The sequence below is a fragment of the Aplysia californica genome, unplaced genomic scaffold (genome assembly GCF_000002075.1).
Source record: "Aplysia californica isolate F4 #8 unplaced genomic scaffold, AplCal3.0 scaffold00516, whole genome shotgun sequence".
NCBI classification, from domain to species: Eukaryota; Metazoa; Mollusca; class Gastropoda; order Aplysiida; family Aplysiidae; genus Aplysia; species Aplysia californica.
Window position 1 is genome coordinate 1 of NW_004797786.1, and position 23,271 is coordinate 23,271.

At 43.8% G+C, this 23,271-nt stretch overlaps 1 protein-coding gene across 1 annotated transcript in view; it reads right to left on the bottom strand.

Annotated features, from left to right (window-relative positions):
• Positions 1-2,334: 2,334 nt before the first annotated feature.
• Positions 2,335-23,271, bottom strand: part of LOC101859192 — an 84,384-nt gene continuing 63,447 nt past the window's right edge. The window contains exons 6-14 of the mRNA XM_005106136.2: positions 22,045-22,120; positions 21,029-21,124; positions 19,918-20,038; positions 18,998-19,135; positions 18,266-18,552; positions 16,393-17,489; positions 15,374-15,496; positions 14,975-15,095; positions 2,335-14,363 (exon numbers count right to left, since the gene is read on the bottom strand). Coding sequence (XP_005106193.1) covers positions 11,511-14,363; positions 14,975-15,095; positions 15,374-15,496; positions 16,393-17,489; positions 18,266-18,552; positions 18,998-19,135; positions 19,918-20,038; positions 21,029-21,124; positions 22,045-22,120 — 4,912 coding nt within the window. The 3' untranslated portion in view covers positions 2,335-11,510. The remainder of the gene's footprint in view (positions 14,364-14,974; positions 15,096-15,373; positions 15,497-16,392; positions 17,490-18,265; positions 18,553-18,997; positions 19,136-19,917; positions 20,039-21,028; positions 21,125-22,044; positions 22,121-23,271) is intronic.

The window sequence follows — 23,271 nt, forward strand, 5'->3', positions numbered from 1 at the left end:
CACCTCTCAACTGCTATCCTCTCTGATAACGACACACTTCAGTCTTGCTTATCCTTTGCCACCAATCTTTGCACTTTATGAGGCGTTGGTGGCCTAGTGGTTAGACTACCGGACCCGTAATCGTGAGACTGACGGTTCGGGGGTTCGAGCCTCAGCTCGGTCCGACGTTGTGTCATTGGGAAAGGCACTTCACACGAAATTCCCATTTGGCTGGGGCCTTTCGGAGATGGACGTTAAACTAGGAGGTCCCGCCTCTTAAATAACCTAATAGTGTTGATACGGGGCGTTAAACCTACACCATTTCACCATTTTGCTTGCATTTCATAGGACCACTGTTTGAAACGTTTGAACGTCTCATTTGCTTCCACCCTTAACACCACCCATCAGTGCAATAAGCTCAGTCATCCAATGTCACTACTCCAATGCATGTAACAACGATTCGGGGAACTCTTTTCTCGGCTGGCCTTACGATCAGGGTCAAACTAATTTTCCACCTGTAGCTACCCAGGAAAGTTTCCGTGCTGGAGTGCCACTCGAGCACTTTCACAGGCACTGGACTCATGAGATTTCACACCCACATCACCCTGACCATCTGCACCGTTCAGGGCTCACATGGATGGGATAAAACAGTAATGGTGGTATGGCGTGGTTTGCCCCTTCTTTCCTATCAAAGAAGTATCGTCCCGATTTCTTTCTTTTTTTTTTTTTACTCGCTTATCACATATGTAATCTTCGGCACTTATAATGTACATTGTATAACCTAATTGTGTTGCAAATGCCGTAAAACTCAGTCTCAATATTGAGGTGTTGACTTTATTCTGTTGCAGCGTCTACTTTGCCACTGGCAGTGACAGAAGGGAGGAACAGAGACGGTATCTGCGGAGGAGAAGATACCGTAACTAACCCCTTCACTGCTGAGAAGTTTCCACCTATATTTCAAAGCAGAAATAACCGTTCATTCAAGAAATTTAAACGAAACAATCAAATCGTTTCAATTATTTCAGAATTTCAGGATAAGTAGGCGTAACTGCACAAGCTGCAATTAGGGCCTACATCTTTTACAACTTCCTCAACAGGACAGTAAACAAATGGCAATGACCAGTTGGATTTAAAAAAAACAAAAGTGTGACGCACGTCTATACAACAGTAAAGAGGCTAACAGTTCTCGGGACATTCCACGGAACATCTAACAGCCGCGACATCGGGGAGACTATGACGTGCTGAATATATCAGTCGAAGCCGTGATGACAATTACTCTAGTTTACTGCTGCATACAAGTTAGCGGGGAAGGTGGTCCCCACTCTCCGACCACCCACTCCACTTGTACACATCGAACTGCCCAAATGCTGCTCCTCCAACCATCTCTTATATATACTCCCCCGACCGCCCGCTCAAATTCTACTCCCGCGACCACCCACTACACTTGTACACCTCGAACTGCCCAAATGCTGCTCTTTCAACCACCTACTCCCCCGACTGAATGAAGTCCAGGGTTCGAATCTGGATATCGACAGAAAAAAGCTGCGACAACTGTTTCTTTCTCTTCCTATTTCTCAGCCCACAAGGATTCTTTCTGAATGAAATAAAAACTGTTGGAAAAAACATCTGTCTTTTTCATACCGGTAATGTAAAGTTTGAATGTCTGTGTTGTTTCGAAATTATATATTTTGGAGAACGTTCTTTTTTTTTTCTCTAGAAATATTAGCCTAAATACGCACTCTAATGTTTGAAATGAAATGCGTTCGAGTGAAGTTAATACATGTAGCAGCTTTGTATCTCTCCTGTTTGTTTTGTTTTTGTATTTTACGTCGCTCGCAACCACGTTAGGTCATTTGAGCCGCTAGACATATTAAAACGTTTAGTTTTGGTACAAATAAATTTTGAATCTTGCCCAGGTGGCGGCCGAATCCTACTCTTGTCTATTTTTGGACCTCCGAGGGTTCTTTATCGTGCGCAACTTACACACAGAACCTCCGAGATATGTCGCCCTTAGCTGAAAAGGAAAGGTGTTAGATCTTACCTACCCTAAGATCAGGGGAGAGGCCGAAAGACAGTACAAGTAGTAAAAAGGAGCCAAGAAGTAGCAGAGGAAAGGTTGCAGAAAAAGTACGGAATCCAGAGGAGGAAAAGGAGGTGAGGGGATGGGGGAAGAAAATGGAAACGAAAACAGACGACAGAACATGATTAGAGAGCAGGAATCATCTCTCCTGAACAATTCTTCAAGACAGACTCAATCTTAGGAGAAATACACCCGTGATAAAGTTTGTTCAAGGCCTATGCCCTGATGCAGGGTGAGAAAGGCAATGATGATGATAAGGAACATGACACTTTTCCTTTGCGAACATGATTCTCTGGTTTATTCCGCCATATGAGGAAAATAAAAAGCAAAAGATGACTTATACTTATAAAAAGATGCCAATTATACCGTACATAGTAGGAATGATGGATTCAAGTCAAAACTTCATTCTCAAGTTAGAACAATAGAAAATAATTTCATATCCCTTGAAAAGGAGAAATCATACAAAAAAATATACTGACACAACTGCCATAAGGAGTTTTATTATAAATACACACACACACAGGCAATCAATTCAACTAACCAAACAAAACCCAGCGGCACATCTAGAAAAACTTCCACAGAGATACCGTTAGCACAGCTTCACACTCCAGTACAGATAGTAGATAGATACAATGATAACAAAATTTTTTAAAAACACAGAGAAAGAAACAATCCCATCTTCCAGCCTTTTCTTGTTTGTTTAGAGTCAAAAAATTTCCAACTAAATTATTTTCGGAAGTCTTTCCTTGGTTAATTGGGTTTACACAAGGCATCAGTTTATGGAAGGGAGGGCTGAAGAAAAAAAATGTTTTGACACGTAAAGAGCAACTACTAGTAGGCCTACTAGGAGCTAGCTGCTACGCTACTTTTTGTCTGTGGTAGAAATAGTCTGAAGAACAAAAAGATATCCCTGTAGGCACATTTTAAAAAATCTTCACCTCTCTTTGAATGACCCTGCTTTACTGGGAGAGAGATAAAAAAGATTAAACGTTACATGCTATACGCTAATACAGTGTCAGTTTTAGTCTCACTTTCAAGAGCTTAGGTATTTCAACCAGTTTCATCAATTTTTCTCCTGCCTTGATCCACAAGATATTTGGAATCACTTCATCCAGTCCGCAACTTGGGACATGCTTGCCCATGTCTGACCTGAGGGTGTGTGACGAGTTGACAACCACGTGATGCTAACATCTAGCATCGGGTAGTAAAAAGCTGTTACATTTATATGATAGTACAGTCGCTTCTAAGATGGGATAAATCCTTGACATGAGCAGTCCGTCGACAGATCACTGAGAACCAGCAGAACATTCCAAAACAACAAAAAGTAATAATAGATCTACAGCACTTCCAAACTCATTAACTTCTACACACACAAGTTTCAGTAATGTAGTCCATGGTAGCCTACAATGCTTACAACATTTACTATCACAAAACAGTTTGAACTATCAACAGTTTCCTTGAGAGAGTGAATGTTTAACAACACTAAGTTAGTAAGTACTGATAAAAAAGGAAACCACCATCCTAAATGATTGCAAATTTTTTACGCTCCCATCGACACAAGTTTCGTCATGTAAGAGGCTGCTGCTCATCGATGTCAACCCATGCTGAATGGGTGACAGAATCTCAGCAGAAACATGGAATATGGGGAAGTCGAGAACATGATTTTCTTCCCATGGGACTCCAACTCTATTCTTCCCATGGGACTCAAACTCTATTCTTCCCGAGGGACTCAAACTCTATTCTTCCCATGGGACTCAAACTCTATTCTTCCCATGGGACTCAAACTCTATTCTTCCCATGGGACTCAAACTCTATTCTTCCCATGGGACTCAAACTCTATTCTTCCCGAGGGACTCAAACTCTAGTCACCAGTGTTGAAGGCGAAGAGCCTAAGCATTACTTACCCAGCAGACACCAGAATATGTTCGGAATCAGTCCCTTACATTGACTGCACATTAAAACTAACTTACAAACACAGAGTACGTGACTATGTTGAAGGAATAAGCCTACTTGAGAACAGAAACATTTTTCAGCTTGCATGATTGTGGCTAAAAATGAGAAGTCAAATGTCACAGTGTTGTTCCAAAGAAAATGGAATTCTAACTTATTCTAAGCTCAAAAGCAAAAACCTTGTCTGTGTGAAGAGAAATTTTTAAACCTATAGCTAAACAAAGAGCAACTGAACAGGGATGTAAATTATAGATTCTAAAAAAAATATCTGAAAGCCTAATTTGACTTGGAACGTCACACTTTTACATTGTGTTGATTTCCTGTCTTCTCTCTCTACATGAACTGTTATTGTTGGTTATTTTTCTTAACAACCGAGAGGGGATAAAAATTTGAAATCAGAGAAAATCTTAATTAGTAAAGTCCTCAAATCAAATCTTACATGTTACACAGTAAGATCAATCAAAATTACAATCCACATCAAAGTGCTGAAGCTGGTAGGTCTAAATATTGAGAAAAAACAATCGACAGAAGTGCCCTGTTTCAGAACAGAAATTTTGCTAAAAAGCAGATGCACCAATAAATTTCAGTGCACCTCACAGTGTCCTCATACACAGACAGAAACACTCTCCCCACTCTGTCCTCATACACAGACAGAAACATTCACCTCATTGTATCGTCTTACATAATTTGTCCCGCACACACACACACACACAACACAAGAGCTTGTTCTGTCTTCTTCTCTCAATGTTTTTCTCTCCTTGTTCTCAGGTGCGGCGTTGAAGCATTGTTTCACATGGCCCTTTCGTTAACACCCTTAGCACGACACAGTTCTAACTCCACTGTTTGTGAGAACGGAAATTCACACTACACATTACAGACACAGATGCCCTGCCACTGTGTCAAAGGCAAGAGACAATCTGGCCAGCATTTTTTTTTCAATTTCAAAGTCAAGTAAGGGGTAAAAACATTTGAGCTCTGAGTGTGAAACTTCGAATTCATCAAATTCTACAAACTATAAGTCATGGAACTAGAACCCTGTCATTCTAAGGGTGTCAAATGTATAAAAGCAGTTGCTTGTGGTTAATTCATGGAATTGTTTTATTGTATAACAAGAGCCACAAAGAAGTGTAGGGAAAAAAATTATATTTAATATACAGACTTGGAGACTGCAGTATGTTCCAGGGATAGTCTTTGAGAACTGCGGCAACAAGAAAACAAACATACACATGATGTAAAATTTGAAACCAATTAAACAACCCCAGGAGAACACATGTCTCACAAACAGCAGGACTCACAAACAGCAGGACTCACAAACAGGAACAGGATCAATTACCCACTCAACTCGCTGTAAGCTCACACATCTGATTTTGTAACTAGTGAATGTTTTCAACACACTGAAAAAGACAAAAAGACGGAATTTTTTGTGTGCAAATGTTTGTATAATTTCCCCAAAACACAAAATACATAGGAAACATAAACATTCAATTCATCGTTCTGTTGAGTTCAGTTAGGATATATATATATATATATCTATCTGTTCAAAATACTCTGATGCATTCAGGAAACAAAATGTGTGAGTGCGGGAAATTTCCCTTGCAATGAGGTGAATGGATTCTAGACATTAAAAACAACACAGCATTCGGTCGGTCAGGAGTCTCAAACTCCCAGTCCGTGGGCCAACTGAGACACACAAGCACACAGGAGACTCTGCGACCCGTACTTGACCTCACAGTCTAGTGTTGGTGCAGCCTGCATGTATTCCTCACTAAGATCTTTTTGCCTGGAAGCTTACGTTTATGGTCTAAAAAGCCATTCATGTTCCTGACTGTTACTAAAAAAAATTGAGTTGATCTAGATAGATTATTGTACGATACTTTAAAAAATATTTGAAACTTTTTTGTGAAGTATTTGATCTGACTTCCACCAGACCACGGGTGGTTTGAGTTTGAGATCCCTGCTGTATGCACAGTGGAGTATGCTTAAACCTTTGACAATTAATCTGAAAACAGCGGTAAACCAAAGGGAAATAAAAGCCCTGGTTTGTTTTTCTTCTATTCAGGTAACCTCTCTAATAAGCAAACTCCCCAGCACACAAAAAATCAGAAGATACAGCAAATTTTCAGTTTAACAAGTTTAAGTGGACACCAGTATACTTGAAGTAACTGTTCCATAGCTTCGATTACAGCAAAACATGAAGACGCCAAATACATAATGAAGACAACAAACAGGTGAAGACAACAAACACTACTCATCAAGGATAACCCACAGCAGTCTGGAGAATAATACTCTGGTATCTGGAGGAAAAGCTACAACAACAGTGACACAAACATTTGATCTCAGCGGACAAACACAGTGCAAAAAGCAACAATCGTCATCATCAACTTCTCAAAGGCATTCACCTCAACTCAATACAATTGTTGTTTGGTACTGTGAGGAAAAGGAAATACATAATATTCCATCGTCAGAAACTGGAACCAATAAAAAACAAAAATCAAACTTCCATCCATCACCTGCATCCCTACAGACAAAGATCATGAGAAAAAACTCCCATCATGGTCACAATATAATGTCGTCAACGGTAAAAGTTTTCATTGCATTGCACCTGTCAGCAGATACACGGGATAGTTCGATTCCTGATTAAATGTACATAATTACAACAGAGCTCTCTTCATTAGAAAATTTAAACGTTTCCAGAGAACGACTTGATCAATGTTCTTTGTACATACATTTTTAAAAAGTTGTCAATTCCTTGCGGAGCATAAACTCCCCACCAGTAAACAACCAAAGTGCAAATGAGTTCTCAAAGACTCAAAATCAAAGGACAAACTGCATTTCATACACAATGGGAATTCCTCGCAAATGTTCAACAATGTCAATACAAAAGATTAAATTAACATCACAACTGAGTAGCTAAGAACAAAAGAAAAAAAACCCCACATGAATTCTAGAAACTCTCACTCACATCAACTCAGTAATAGAAAACTGAGATAAAAATAAAATGACACAAATAAAAAAATAAAATTATACAAATTATGGCGCTAGGGCCAATGGCCAGCTAGGTGTTGCATCAGAAATGTTGAAATAACGGTCAATTTCCCACTGGACTCAACAGTTTCTCCGAGTACCACAGAACAAAGGTGTCCAACAGCAACAGCCCCACAACGGGAGGGGAATCAGCAGCAATGGAAACATGGTCTCCCCAGCCCAGGGGACAACCTTGGAATGCATAGAGAGGTGACCAAATCAAAAAAGTTGAAAAAGGCATACACAGCAGTTCAGTATAAGAAAACATTTGGATGGAATGGATAATATTATAAGGCAAATGGAAATAAAAACTTGGATTTTCAGTACAGGGTTCACATGACGCAACTTGCCATTGACGAAAGGGAAATATCTGTGAGTGAGAGACGGGAGTGGTGTGAGTTCGGTAAGTGGATTCCTCCGCCAGACGTCATTCTTGAGAACTATCTACAACAGGCTCGACTATAAACCATTGCACCTCATCAAGACAATTACACATCTCCTCCTTTGCTCTTCTGTCCCTCACACATGTATTGTTATACAGTCCAGCACGCACACAGTCCACATGCAAATAGTCAGCACGCATATAGCCAACATGCTTGCAGTCAACATGTACATCGCCAACACGCTTGTAGTCAACATGTACATCGTCAACACGAACACATGGTGTACAAATTTTCACGTCCCAAATTTTTTTCTTATTTTCCTTATATTTAAACCATATACATAGCAAAATTTGTAAATAACAAAAAGCTCTCTGAGTCCCGTTGATGTTGCTATGTGTGTGCAGGACTGTATAATCTTTATATATAATCTATTTCTCCATGCACATATCAGAACCATTCCAGTGTGTCTCAACCGTAACATAAAGTGACCATACCAATAAATGGCGCATTGATGAAATTATAATCACAACAATTGTGCCAATACTGTAAGTCCTGAAAAAAAAGTATATGGATATCACGCCCCTATCAACACTCTTAGGTTATTCAAGAGGCAGGTAATTTCTGATGAAATTCATCCGGAATGTACAGAGCGAGTACCAGCAATAAAACACTCTTGTGGCCTGTTCCCGGTTCAACTCAAGTAATCCCGTACATTTATTTTGTTCGTTCTCATTGCAGGAAAAGGAGAAAAGCCTTGACTTTGACTAGAATCTCCCTCCGACATCGATGTAGTAACATGGCCTCATATAAGGCTCATTCAGATTGCCAATTTGTACAATCCTACTATTACTTTCTCTTGTTTTGTGGCTCTCTCTTGTAATTCTCTGAGTAGGAAAAAGAAAGTCTTGGCATTACATCGGCAGTAACTGTTAGCATTAACATTAGAATTCAACCAAATTTTTTTTGCAATTTGTACATCTTTCCTGCAACCCAACTCTTGACAGAGAAAAATACAAAACATTTTCCCCCCAACATCTCACACGTTGCTACAGAGAACATGACACAGCAATCTTGGAACTATGAAAGAAGGAATGATTTGATTACAGAAATATAAACGTGTCTTCTATTTTAGTGCATAAATAGAGTTGAAGAAGCAAAAAGATACAGTTGAGCACCGGTACCTCAAACACATCCACGGCTGACACAACGTGCTCCAACACATCCGTAGTTAAAAATAAACAGTGACAATAAAAGCTAAGAGAGATTTTTCGAGGAGAATCAGGTGAAGTAACTGTGACCGTATAATGGTTGGAAGATAGATCACTGGCATCATGGAGAGTACAAGGTATTGAGAAAACAATAGCAAGATGGATTGTGTGTACTCATTGTTCATTATCGAAGCAAGAGAAAGGACAGAAGGATGGATAGTGTGTACTCCTTATGTGGTGTCGAGGCAAGAGAAAGGGAGAGAGTGTTGCTGATAATTCTGATGACTGTTTAGAACATGCCACCCGCCCCTCTTGTGTCATTACTGCCCGATTGATACCTTCATGTTCCAACAACCAAAGGCACACAAACAAACATAATCCGCACACCATACAGCCTAAACGCAGAGCTACAATCACACCTTACCACCCAGCACCCACCCTCACACGACAAGGTTCACGGATATGCTACAGCACAACACGGCGACCATGCCTGTACCAGCACGTGTGACTACACACCACAGCCACCGTGCTAGCACCAGCAGTCGTAACTACACACCACTACAGCTACCGTGCCAGTATCAGCAGCGTGTGTGTGTCAGGCTGTGAAAGGCTGAGCTTTGTGACCTCGTAAAACGTGAAACTCTCCATGATGATGGATGCCGCTGTTTTCCCGTCTTGCGCAAAGGATGATTAGAACACGAGACAATAGTGAGGACAATTTTCATCGAGCCTTTCGAGACGAGCTATATTACACATCCAAGTGTCTGTTGCAGAAAATACAGAGAAAATATAACGGTTCAGCCCATGAATGGCTTATTGTTCGAGATATCCATGAATGGGAGTTGCGCGTGTTGGAGATATCGGTGCTCAACTGTACAATTCTCAGCAGCAATCCACACAACAACGGTGCATAAAGACATATTACATATATACAAATTCAATATAATGTATATATATATAATTATATATAAATATATATAAAAACCAGCAGTGTGACATTCTAAATTAGCACTGAGTGTAAGAATTACATCTCATATCAGAGTAAAAAATACTAAAAGCAAACACCTGCATGTAGAACAAAAATTCCCAAGCTCAAAAACATTGGATAACCAGTTCTGCCACCACAAACGGGACGACAGCCACAAATTGGCTTTCTGTAAACTCTATTGGTTCTGCTGATCTCTATTGGTTTTGTTGCGCTCTATTGGTTCTGTCACGCTCTATTGGTTCTGCTTGCGATAAACTCTGAAAAAACATCATCATGTCACATCTTCCCTTCCTTCTTTAAGATGCTTAAACGTTTCGACAGTTTTTCTTCATTTCTTGTCCACACTTGGTCCCTAGTTTGTATGAGAGAACAAAAGCAGCACATTTCTTACTCTTCCAGTACAAGTCAGCTGACTGGGAGCTTTACATCCAAACAGGAAGAAAAAAAACAATGTATTTGAGGAAAATGGAAACTTTCTTTTTACAATACAATTCCCTCTCTAATCTAAAGATTTAAGTGACAAAGATACCGGGGAAAAAAGCATGTGTGAGACAAACCAGTTCCAAAAACATCCCCATTGAAATTTAAAATTTAAAAAGCACAGAATTTGTGACAAATACCGTCTACTTGGGACAATGGAAGTTTTAACCAGTACGCCGGTGTATCTACGCAGCCAGTGACAACGCTGGTAATTCAGTAATCGAAAACAAATGGAAAAAAATTAATGTTCAACTACTGCCATTAGAAGAGCCACAAGTTTTTTTTAAAAAAAGGACAGATCTGGCAGCACTTTCAAACAGGCTCAAAACTTTTGACCTACAGCTCAAGCAACAACTGCATTGAACCAGAGCCTCACATTTCCCTCACAAAATATGAGTGCAGGATACCCATTTTCCTTTGACAATCACTAGTAAACTAAGCTGTCTGTATATATGCACATGTTCTGACACACTTCTCACATCCTTGATGTATGTGTGTTCTGATGTTACTTCTCACATGGCCACACTAGCTAGCAGCTTTATGATTCTGCAGATCTGGGACCCTGTGACAGCACCATCATCTGTATAACTGAAACACGTCAATGGAAAAATGTTCAAGTTTATTTTCAAACATATTATTGCTTGCTTCGATATCACATTTACAAAATAGAGGATACTTGAAGGAGAACAAAAAGAATTTTGTTCAAAGCCTTGAGAACCATTTGGCCAGCGAATGTTTTCCTGGTTCACAAGTCACAACACAAGGACATAGTGGACACCTCTAGAAAACAATCATCCCACATGTGTGGGCCCCAAGCTCAGTCTTTAGAGACTTCAGTGTCACATAGTGTCACCAGTTGCAGCAAGGATCTTGTTATCTAAAGGTGAACAAAACAAAGCTTATAGAACAAACTCTGAGCCTTAAAAATAAACAGAGCATGTAGCTGCACAAAGGAGCAACTTTAAAAGTTTACTTATGGGGGAAAAATATCTAACTGTATTTATTATTATTATATAATATAACTTTTCCGCTTTCAGGTCCACGAGAGGCAATCCTAGAAAACAGAATACATATTGTCCGATATGAAAACCCTCTTCCATACTCAGACCCCCACAGAGATATTTAATACATTTTTTACGCACTGGTTGGCAGCGTTTCAGTTCTGGCTATTCCCTAGGTTCCACAGAACACAACTGTCTTTACTTCCAACCTACAGTTCCAGATACTCCCTACGTTCCACAGAACACAACAGTCTTTGCTTTCAGCCCACAGTTCCTGCTACGCCTTACGTTACACAGACTCCCAGCCCACAGATCAAGCTACGCCTTACGTTACACAGAATCCCAGCCAACAGATCAGGCTACACCTTACGTTACACAGACTCTCAGCCCATGGCTCTGGCTCCTCCCCTCCCTCCATCACACAGACTGGTGCTGTGCATGCTTGAGCTTGTGTGGAGCCATCTGTGAGGGTCCCAACACAGCGTGGTTGCAGCCCGGGAACGTGCAGTGGTAGTGCGTCTGCTTCAGGGCGTAGGAGCACCCTGTGACCTGGCAGTCGGCCGAGCCGGCGTACTTGATGAAGCCGTTGCTGCTGATGTTGTCCAGCTTGGTGTGGTACTTTCTATGGGCCGGTACTTTGCTGGAGTCGGCGCACGAGTACGGACACTTGAGGCAGTGGAAGTGAGAGGCCTTCTCGTCAAACTCGCAGTCAGCGCGCTCACAGCTGACAGAGGCTCGGAACTGCTGGAACTCCCCGCCCATGAGGGCGTCTAGGCGCTCGTGTCGGATGCGGTGCTGCATGATGCGCGACTTGTCACTGAATCCGTAACCGCAGTCGGCGCGCAGGCAGTGGAAGTGTGTTACAGTCTGCCTGTAAGCACATCGCACGTAGCCACAGTCCTCACCGCACCGAACACGCCTGTAGCCCTCAGGCAGGTCCGAGTCGCCCTTGGACGTGTTGTACGACCTTCTTTGCTTAGGAGCTTTCGGAATGACAAGAGAGTCAGAGTTGACAAAATCAGAGTTTTTGGTTGCTGTGCGTTTGCGGCTTGACTTTCGGGATAAAGATGAACACAAAGTGAGACTGGAGGAAGAATTGTTGAGGGAGGATTCGTTGCTCTCTTCAAAACTGTCATCAATCATGAGGGACGGGGAATCTAGATCATCTGCCTTGTTGTCACTGGTTGTGTTCAGACCTGAAGAATGCACCTCCTGAACCTCCTCATCTTCGTCATCGTCTACATCGTCCACGCCGCTCCTGGCTCTCTCTGACATGGACAGGGACCAGGCTTCCTTCCCCACCCTCCCCGCCACAGCAATGTCATGGGGGTCGGTGGAAGACACCAACTTTGTGTCCGCCTCACTCCTCTTGGCAGCCACCATGCTGGTGAACACGGCCGGCCTCAGGTTGAGGGAGGAAGACAGCTCGTCCTCACCCCCCGACTCATCCCGTGACACATTCTCGTCTCTGTCCAGACTGCTGGTGACGGGTTGTGACGACGCCATCGACAGATCCACCGGGACCAGCCCAGGGCTAGCCTCTGACCCACCACCACCCACGCCATCTTTCTCCAGCTTCATGCTCGCGTCAGACTTTTTAAACTTGAACCCGTGTTTCCCGATGTGAGCTCTCAGCCTGGCTGGGTCGGAGAAGGCCTGGTTGCAGTCCAGGCAGTGGTAGTGCTCCTTCTTCTTCAGCTTACAGAACGGCCGGCCACAGGTCAGCTCCACCGAGAAGTGCATGCGTTTCTTCAGGCTGGCCCAGCTGAGGGGGCCTGAGCCACCGCCCTGCTCCTGCTGCTGCTGTTGCTGCTGTTGTTGTTGTTGTTGTTGTTGTAGGAGGATGGTGACGGGGGCGGACGTGGCAGCTGAGGATGTGGTGATGGCAGCCATGTTGCTGGAGGTGCTGGCTGCCGTGGCGATGCTGGTTGCCATGGAGGCGGGGATGACCTGTACCAGGTTACTGCCCAGGAGGCCGCCCTGGTGCAAGAAGTGGCCCTGGGAGGTGGCGATGATCTGGCCGCCTGCCAGGTTGACAAACTGCTGCGTCTGGAGAGTTCCGGGCTGGGCCAGCTGCCCGACGGGGATGATGCCGGTCAGGATGCTGGGTTGTTGGCCCTGGGTGGTCTGTGCCAGGACGGGGATGGACGTGGGGACCATGTTGGGGGGGAGGGTGAGGACAGGTGTCCCCGCCTGCGTCTGCAACACCTGCGCGGCCGACACCAGCGGGACATTCCCCACGGGAGACAGGACTTGAGTCGTCCCCCCTGAGTTCAGCAGCTGTGACGAGGTGACCGAGCCCGAACTGATCTTGGTCAGCTGGACACCGGGCAGGCCGGAGATGGGGAAGAACGTACCAGAGGATTTGACCACGTTCTTGTTGCCACCAGTGGCGTTGTCGGCCACATTCACAGTCGTCGACCCCCCCTTGCTCAGAACTTTTTTCCCTGCCGAGGAAATCCCTTCCAGCTGGGTGCTGACCTGAGACACAGAGGTTGAGGTAGCGGCCACAGCGAGGGGTGACAGCGCCAGCGACGGGGAAGACCGGGACACAGCCGGGGCGATGGGGATAAACTGTTGGAGGGCAGACTTGGTGTCTCGGGAGGTGAGGGAGACAGAGGTGTGAGACGGGGGCGTGGCCAGAACCTCTGCGGTCACCGTCGGGTGCTTCTTGTTGTGCTGCGACATGGTGCTGGGTCGCACAAATGAGTAGTCGCAGCGCGGCCGCATGCAGTGGAAGTGTTTGTTGATCTGGTTGTTGTGGCAGTGGGGCCGCCGGCAGTTGACGAGCCGCTCGAAGAACTCGAACCCCTCCAGGATGGTGATGTTGTTGTGGAAATCCTTGGCGTGCAGGTTGAGCACATCTTGTCTGTCCGTGGATGTGTGGCAGAACTTGCGCCCGCAGTGGTAGTGGATCTTCCCCTGGTATGTGCACTGATCGTCCGGACACGCTTCACCCGCCGAAAATTTCTTAAACCCGTTGACAATCTTGCTGTTCTCGTCGCACTTCTTGTGCAGAAAATCCAGGGTGGAGTCGAGGATCTCTTTCTCCGTCAGGTGGACTTTCGGCACCGATGGCAAGTCATAGCGCGGGTACTTCGGTGGACGACCCCGACGTTTTTGTAAGGGGTCAAGCTCAACTTTTGCCGCCTGCGACTGGGAGCTGCTCCGGGCTTTTCCTGCCGAGACGGAGGTGTACTCGTGGATCCTGTAGTGCTCCAGACGAGCAAATGTTGGCCCGGCCTGCGGGATCACATGACTGCAGTTGGTCTGTTGGGGGCAGAAGAACAAACACAGTGAGGCTATATGAAAACTGCTAAATTTATCAAGAACTGAGAAGTAAAAAGATCAACAAAAATACAAATAGAACAAAGACAAATATTAATTTTCAAACAGCTAGCAGCTGACTAGCCCTGAGGATTTAACAGGGAACGCAGAGAAGAAGGAAAACACTACCTTATATCCTGTGTTGTGTCATGAAAGTGGACAAATCTGATACTAATAACTACAAAAATTTCCAAGCCCTTAATCCCACTGCGTCATGACACATTTGCATATTTTGTCAAGCGTTTAAGATAAGTTTTCCGAAGACTTCAGGCACTCAAACAGCAAAATTTTTTGTGATGAAAAAAATAAATGACACTATGATGAATCGACAGGAAAAAACACCAGCTCATCACAATATAAAGAAATCCATTCATCAAATCCTGTCTAATGCTATTAGAAATATAACAAACAATGAACTCAAAAGCATTTTTCAGAACAGTTTAAAATGCACTTTTCCATCAGTTACATGGTTATCGATTTCTTGAATCACGTAAGTGTTTCATTTAAATATGTCTCAATGATAGTACACACCCAGTCACAATGATAGTACATACCCAGTTACAATGATAGTGAGCCTCCTTCCCGCGCAGGGAACAGGTCGGGTGTGGACACTGGTCAGATTCCTCAAATTTGCTGAACACCAGCGGGGTCACGTTGTCCTGAAGCTCATGGAACCTGACAGACAAAGTTTGGTAGATTTAGTCAAGAGTTTTACAGTACTTGCAACAAAAATAGGTCATGTAAGTGCTGAAGATTACATGTGTTACTAAAGAGTAATATGCAAATATAAGAGGGAGAAGGGATGAAGACAATAGATATTTGATAGGAAAGACAGAGCAAACCACACCAAAGCACCTGCCAACCATCCACTAAGATGATGATGATGATGCTGATGATGATAATGAAGATGACAAAAACAACGATAGCGCAGATGAGAATACAAGTGTAGTCACCTGGCGTGGCCTCGGACTCCGTCCTTGGACTTGAAGATGACCTGGCAACCCTTGATGCGGCAGTGGTAGTGGTCCTTGTACAGACAGGCGCAGCGCGAGAAACACGCGTCATTGGCTGTGTACCTGAGGGCAGAGTGTCAGAGGTGTCATAAATACAGTGACGCCATAAATACATCGGTGTGTACCTGAGGGCAGTGTCAGTGACGTCATAAATACACCCGTGTGTACCTGAGAGTAGTGTGTCAGTGACATCATAAATACACCTGTGTGTACCTGAGAGCAGTGTGTCAGTGACGTCATAAATACACTAGTGTTGCTGACAGGACAGTTGAACCAGTCTGTAATGGCCATTGCAGACCACAGAGTAGAGCGACCGTTATAGACAGATGGCCGCTATGGGCTATGGACCGCGTCTGAGTTATGGTCACGCACTAGACTTGACAAAGTCAACAGATGGTTGAAAATCTAAAATTTTCAAATCACCCTTCCATTTATTATCATCAAAACTGTTATCTATCATAAGAACTTCTCTGCAGTGATGGAACATACACACTCTCCACTGTACATTCATAAGGGTCTTAGGCATCACTTGGGATGTGGGGAATGTTACTTTGGGCTAACCACAACCTATGTTTGATACAGAAGTGATATGTTAGACTCGAAACTCGACAGGAGTTTATTATAGTTGCAGCACTTAATCAGTTGCTTGCACGGTATGCTTCCCGGGAAGCCAAAAATGTTTAAAAGGGGTTCTAGGGTCTGCTGGTGTAATAATAGTTTGAAAAGCAAAGAACATGATGTAGAGCATGGATATGTGCTATATAGTGCAACTATTACCATCACTTTATGTGCGGAAAAACAAGGCAAAGAAATCCCCCCCGACACACACACACAAACACCTCCATGAACCCTATCTGATGAGATATTCCTTTCAGGGATCCCCTCCTCCCCACATCCCCCCAATCGATAGCCTCTCTCCCTCCCTCTCTTCCCCACCCTCCCTTTCCTCCCCAACCTACCTGATGAGGTATTTCTTCCACGACTCATCCCTCTCTCTCTTCTCCGGCACCAACTTGACGGGCAACTGGACCCCAAGTACTTTCCCCTTGGTGTTGAGCAAGGCCCGCGGCCCACCAAGCTGTCCGCCCTCCAGCGCCTGCTTGTAGCGGACACCGACCGACGGCACCTCACCCAGCCCCACGCCGTTGTTCAACACGCTCCTGGCAACCTTCTGCTCACTGACCAGGATGGAAGGTTTCTCGTCAGGTCCCTTGACAGATGTGGCGGTGGTGGTGATGTTGAGGGGAGGGGCAGTGTTGTTGTTGGTGGTGGTGAGTTCTTGCTTGAGGCGGAGGTCACAACCCCCCTGCTCCTGTCCAGGGATGGGCAGGTTGAGAGAGTCGTTGAGGACCTCCCCCTCCAGCGTGCTTGTCTTGTTCACCAATGTCGGCTCTTCCTCCTGCCCATAGTCTTTATCATCATCGTCTTCATCATCATCATCATCCTCATCATCATCCTCCTCCTCTTCCTCTCCTCCACGCATGATTATATCCTGACTTCCTGCGTAGGAGGAGTTTGATAGTTCTGCGTGACCTTTCACCTCGTCCCCCGCTACTGGCTCCTGCTTGACCGTCACATCATCGTCCTCCAATACATCAGCTTTCCGTTTGTTTCCCGGCAGGGAGAGATCCTCGGGCTCGTTCTTTACCTCGCTCGCCCTCAGCTCCTCTGGAAGGGCAGAGAACGACTTCCCGGCCCCACTCTGCCTCTGCTGCATCATCTCGCGCGGAACCGACGCTGGCAGCCGCGACATGTTCGGGTCATCCACCACCCTAACTGGCAAGGCCATTGTCTTTCTGTCCTCATCCTCACTGTCTGACCTACCAGGCACACCATTTCCTCCTTCCCCTCCCATGCTCATGCCCTGACTGCTCAGATTTAGAGCCTCCCCTATGGCCACCGCACCGCCTCCCGCCAGATTCAGAGCTAACTTGTGCATGCCTGCCACTCTGCTCGCGTCTCTCCCTCTCAACAAGGCCAGTCCTTGAGCAGAAATTCCTTTGTCCGACAGCGTAGAGAACATTCCCTGCGTGCCAGAGCCAGACAGGGGGAAACCCTACAGCAGACAACAGAAAAACACAAGAAAATTACTTTTATAAACTTACACATAAAGTAAATGGTGCAAAATATCAGCGAAATCAAAGGTTTTTTCTCCTTACAAATTCAAATGTTTTATGGCAGAGATTCATTCTCCTTGAACTGAAAATGATAATTTAAGAAAAAGTATGAGCGCAAGAGCTACTCAATGGGCTTACAGGATATCAGTTCCCACCAGTCTCACTGGACAACAATGTCAATATCACAAAAGAAATACGTGGAGGTTCTTATAATACCATCCAGAGAAATCTAAGGCAGGGAGAAACAGCAACCGAACGTTCAAGGACAAAGGCTTATTGTCTGGTTACATACTACAACACAAACTACCTAGACTGGATCCACCCTCTGAGCAAATGTAGAAACTCATGTCTATCCTCCCCACCCCCACCCCTCACCATGTTAAACAACTCACATAATATAGACAGAACGGGAACATGTCGCCGCAAGTCAGAATCTTTGTATGTGTGTATCGTTGCCTAATCTACCTGCCCCTAGTTTTAATACTTAAGGAGAACTGAGCCTCAATTCAAATACAGCGCCATTGACATGAGGTGAGAGAACAAAACTTCATGCCTCCCATTATGAACCCCACCACTGCCAGATCTGCTTTCTCCTCTGTCTACAGGTCTTAAACCAGTCTCTGGCCAGCAAGTGATAAGCTCAAAATCTCTCTCTCTCTCCCTCTCTCTCTCGATGTTTTACAAAACAGAGCATATTATTGTCCGTAGTACTGACCTGTACAGAGTTGACTGCTGACCCACCCAGCACGGGCACACCTGGCACCCGCTGACCGCCCGCCTCAGCCGCACCAGCCTTGATTGGGCTCGGAGTCATGGCCAGAGCGCTCGGCGTGTTTGCCGTAGTGACCTTGACCCCTGAGGTATCGACCTTGACTTGCTGCGAGGGAGTTCCGTGCTGCTGGAGCTGGCGGAAGTTGCGGTAAGCGTTCTCGAACTCTCGTCTCTCGTGCTTCCGTTTGTGGGAGTAGAGCTGGGCGGTGGAGTGAAGGACGTACTGGCAACCTGGCACACAGAGAGAGAAAGAGAGAAGTTGTTAACGTAAACATATAGACAACCTGGCAGAGGGAGGGAGGGAGGGAGAGAGAGAGAGAGAGAGAGAGAGAGAGAGAGAGAGAGAGAGAGAGAGAGAGAGAGAGAGAGAGAGAGAGAGAGAGAGAGAGAGAGAGAGAGAGAGAGAGAGAGAGAGAGAAGTCCTTCATGTATACATACAGACAGAGAGAAACTGGGCGGTGGAGTGATGACTAAAGCAGCAGGCATGACAGTTTCACCTGGGCCATAGACATTGAGGAAGTAGAATTACCAAACATTACTTTAAGAACTTCATTTCCTTGACACGCCCCAAAAGACAAACATAGTCAATATTATGTTTGCAATCAAAGAAGGAGCAATATCTCCCCCATGACAACAGAGACATCACAGCCTGTGGCCATTGGTCTGTGGTACTCACCTGGCCGGATACAGTGGATGTGGTTACTCTGCTTGGAGTAGCGGCAGCCAGAGTACGGGCAGCTCTCGTACTTCATGAACTTCTTGAACCCGTCTCGGCTCAGGACCTCGTCCTTTTGATGGTAGCTCTTGTGTTTTTCTGTGGAGGTCAAGGGTTTTTTAAAAAGTTTTAGTAAAAGTTTTACAGCACTTGCAATACAAATAGGTCATATAAGTGCCGAAGGAGTTACCAGAGAGTAATATACATAGGGAAGAAAGGGGAATGATTAGCACTTTGGATGTCTGATAGGAAAGAATGAGCAAACCACACCAGAGCATCTGCAAACCACCTATCACCTACAGAGACGAGAAGAGAGAAAATAGGGGAAAACAATACATCTGGAGCTCTACATGGCACACAGAGTTCATTTTCTTATATTCAACTCTTCTTTGTGAAAGAGTCAAGTTTTTTTTTCTAGATATCCTCCTCCCGGAGAAATCCAAGCCAAGACTTCAGATGAAGTAAGTGAATCAACTACTGAGTCAGTTTTGATTGTGAGTTTGCCAGTTCAGATAAACGAAATAAAGGCTTGCAACAATTTTTTAAACCGCAGTTTCTTTATTTGACATATTTGTTGCATGTGCTAAAGAAATATGTCAAAATTTTCATTCTAAATGTTGGAGAAAAAAAAAACAAGAAACACATATATTAAGTAGATACAATTGTTAAAAGGATGACACAATTTTTTTCCCTCTGCTGAAAACTTTTGCTTTCTGGGCTTATGACATTTGTTTTAGTAAGAGTTTTACGGTACTTGCAACACAATTAGGTCATATATGGGCCGAAGATTAAAGGTATTACAAGAGAGTAACAAATACAAAAAAAGGAGAAGAGTTGTAAACAGCTTGCCCACGACACAAGACGGAATAGCTTCCTCTTACCCATATCCGCTTTGTTCTTGAACGTGAAGTTACACTGAGGCCTGCGACAGTGGAAGTGGGTCGTACGCTGTCCGTAGAACGCACAGGAAGTGGTCCCACAGTCTTCTGTGGCTCGGAATCTCTATCAAGTACACAACAAAGTGTCATTTGTGGGGACAGAAAAAAAACAAAGAATTGGACATAAAAGTTCCAAATTTTTACAAATTAATTGAATAATTAAATATTTACAAACAGATCAAATTTTTTTATTCAATTACCTTGTTTCATCTTAGTGTCTAAATATCATTGTACCCACTCACTCACATTCTCCAAGTCAACAATTGTCCAATAAGATCACTAACATGGCACTCAAAAAAGGAACACGCGACAAAAAAAGGAGTAAGGAATATGAGGAATCAATTCATCAAAGGATCAACTGTGTGACACTGTAACAGTAACTGACAAACTTTTGGTTGCCTTGAGAAAAACATCACACAAGCAGCTCTGACCACCACCCACATGATTGCTACGGTCTAAGGCCATCAATCTCAGATCTCATCGATATCCAAGTGAAAAAATCAAACAGACCTCTCTGACACAAACTCTTCAGCCCTCCACCCTCACTCATTCACTCTCTCAGTCCCATTTTCACTTGATACCCACTTCAGGACTGAGGCAAACTCTTATAAAAGCTATACATTTGTATTTGTTTGTTCGTTTGTTTGAGTAAAGAGAAGCACACAGACACAATAATCCTCATTTCAAGTAGGGAACAAACAAGAGAGACAGACAGAAACAACAGAGGGAAAGAAAAGAAATTCGACCAATACGCAGGTCCCCCCATAACAAAACAAATAAGTTTGTTTCTTTGCTACATCCTCAAGGCCATATCACAATCGCCTTGGTCATTTTTTGTTTTGGTTACTAGTGGTGGTATGGCAAAAATGATGACTACTAGTTTCATGCCCTTAATATAACAAATATTGAAATATTTTCACTTTTACTCAAACTCAAGTTATACCATTGACTTAACTGAGTATACAAAACAATTATTGGGGGTAGTTTTCTCAGAACAGCCAAAATGACCAAGACAAGTGTTTTACGACCATGGCGATAGGTAAATCATCAGAACCTGAAATCCCTCCTGGATGATGGCTGTGTCCTTGCGGTGGAAGTTGGCGTGCATCTGGACGTCGGAGGTGCTGATGTAGACCTTGTTGCAGCCCCTCTGTCACAAACAACAGTCAACAAAAAAATTTCAGTCAGATTGTGTTTTTTACTTAAGTTTTAGTCAGAGTTTTATGGCACTTGCAATACAAATACAGCCATAAACTGATAAAACGCCTTTTTTTTCCCCCATTTTGGGGTCAACATTTTTTATTTGCTCAATTGAAAGCCTGATCGGTTATATTACTAGTGTGAAAAAAAATCAAAGTGAAACTGTTACTAGTTTCTGAATAAATTCAAATTCAAATTACAAAAGAATGCTATTTTTCATGGTTACGCCGACTAAAAAAACCCCTCTTTTTCTCGAAACTGCTGTAAACAAAAAAAGGCGTTTTATCAGCTTACGGCAGAATAGGTCATAGAGGTGCTGAAAATTAAAAGAAATATTTGACAAGAAAGCAGGAACAAACCAAAGCAGAGCATCCACCGACCACCCACTGAGACACAGCAAAGTGAGCCAAAATAAAAACCTTGGTCAAAGTACATTTCTGAGGAACAAAAGTCTTCCGGTCATCTGGTTCCATTTTATGAAAAACATGCTATGTTTCAACTTGTATACAGGAAATATCTTTTTCTATTGCTGCTCTCACACTAGAGAATTCTTTATTTAATTTACCAACACATCAAACAGTAAAGACGTGTAAAAGAAATCTTAAAACGGAATTTTTCAAAACAAACCTCCAATGACTTAAAATGCTGTATTTGACTGCAAGGTTTTTAAACAATAACTGAGACGACTTTATTAATAAAATGTTTATATTACTCCACTTCCTCTCCCCAGCCTACAAAGGTATAGTTTACCCCTGCGTGTTTACCCACTTCCTTTCCCCAGCCTACAAAGGTATAGTTTACCCCTGTGTGTTTACCCACGTCCTTTCCCCAGCCTACAAAGGTATAGTTTACCCCTGTGTGTGTACCTACCTGCACACAGTGGTAGTGGGTCTGCCTCCCGTTGTGCGTGCACGAGCCGTACTTCTTACTGCAGTCATCCATCGGGCTGAAAACAGCAAATGTTCAACAAGTTTTTCCCAGTTTTAAGAAGAATTTTAAAGCACTGGCTAAACAATTAGTTTAAGTCATAAAAGTGCCTGGCCCAGGATTAGAGGTTGTAACTAGAGAGCGCCAAACAAAAAAAAAGAAGGAGGAGTGATAAGAGAGACGGATGTTTGCAGAAGGAAGGATCAGAGCAAACCAAACCAGAGCACCCACAAACCACACACATAGATCATTGGTGAAAACTGTGTAGTTGGTGAAAGAGACACAGAACTTATAGCCCGTGGGAGCGCAGCAACCTTATTATGACAGCGTTTTGTTATTGCCACAACTCAGAATGTCATATCTGCTCTGTTGACTGTAAATCACACAGTGTCAAGTGTATGGATTTAACACCCCTATCAACACTAATAGGTTTTATAAAAAGGCGCGACCTTAAAATTTAACGTCCACCTCCAATAGGACCATGCCAAATGGAATGAGAGCTCTGATGTCACCATAAAACGACAGGAGTTCAAGAACACCCAATCTGGGATTCAAACCCGAGCCATCTGCTCTATAGTCCAGCACAATACAAACATGAGCTAATGGAGGGTCCCACACAGGGTTGCTTTACTTGACATATTAGGATGCAGTGGCCAACTCCCCACAGGTCAGACTTGGCTGACACGGCAGATGCATCCAACCTCCTAAGTGACATAAGTCGTAGGGATGGGGTGTAAAACATTTCCCATCATCGAGCCACCTCGTAAGTGACCTATACCATGTGGATGGGGTGTAAAACATTTCCCATCAAGCTACCTCGTAAGTGACCTATGTTGTAGGGATTGTGCGTGTAACATTTCCCATCAAGCTACCTCGTAAGTGACCTATGTTGTAGGGATGGTGCGTGTAACATTTCCCATCATGCTACCTCGTAAGTGACCTATGTTGTAGGGATGGTGCGTGTAACATTTCCCATCAAGCTACCTCGTAAGTGACCTATGTTGTAGGGATGGTGCGTTAAACATTTCCCATTGAGCTACCTCGTAAGTGACCTATGTTGTAGGGATGGTGCGTAATACATTTCCCTTTGAGCTACCTCGTAAGTGACCTATGTAGTAGGGATGAGGCGTAAAATCATTTCCCATTGAGCCACCTCCTTAGAGACCTATA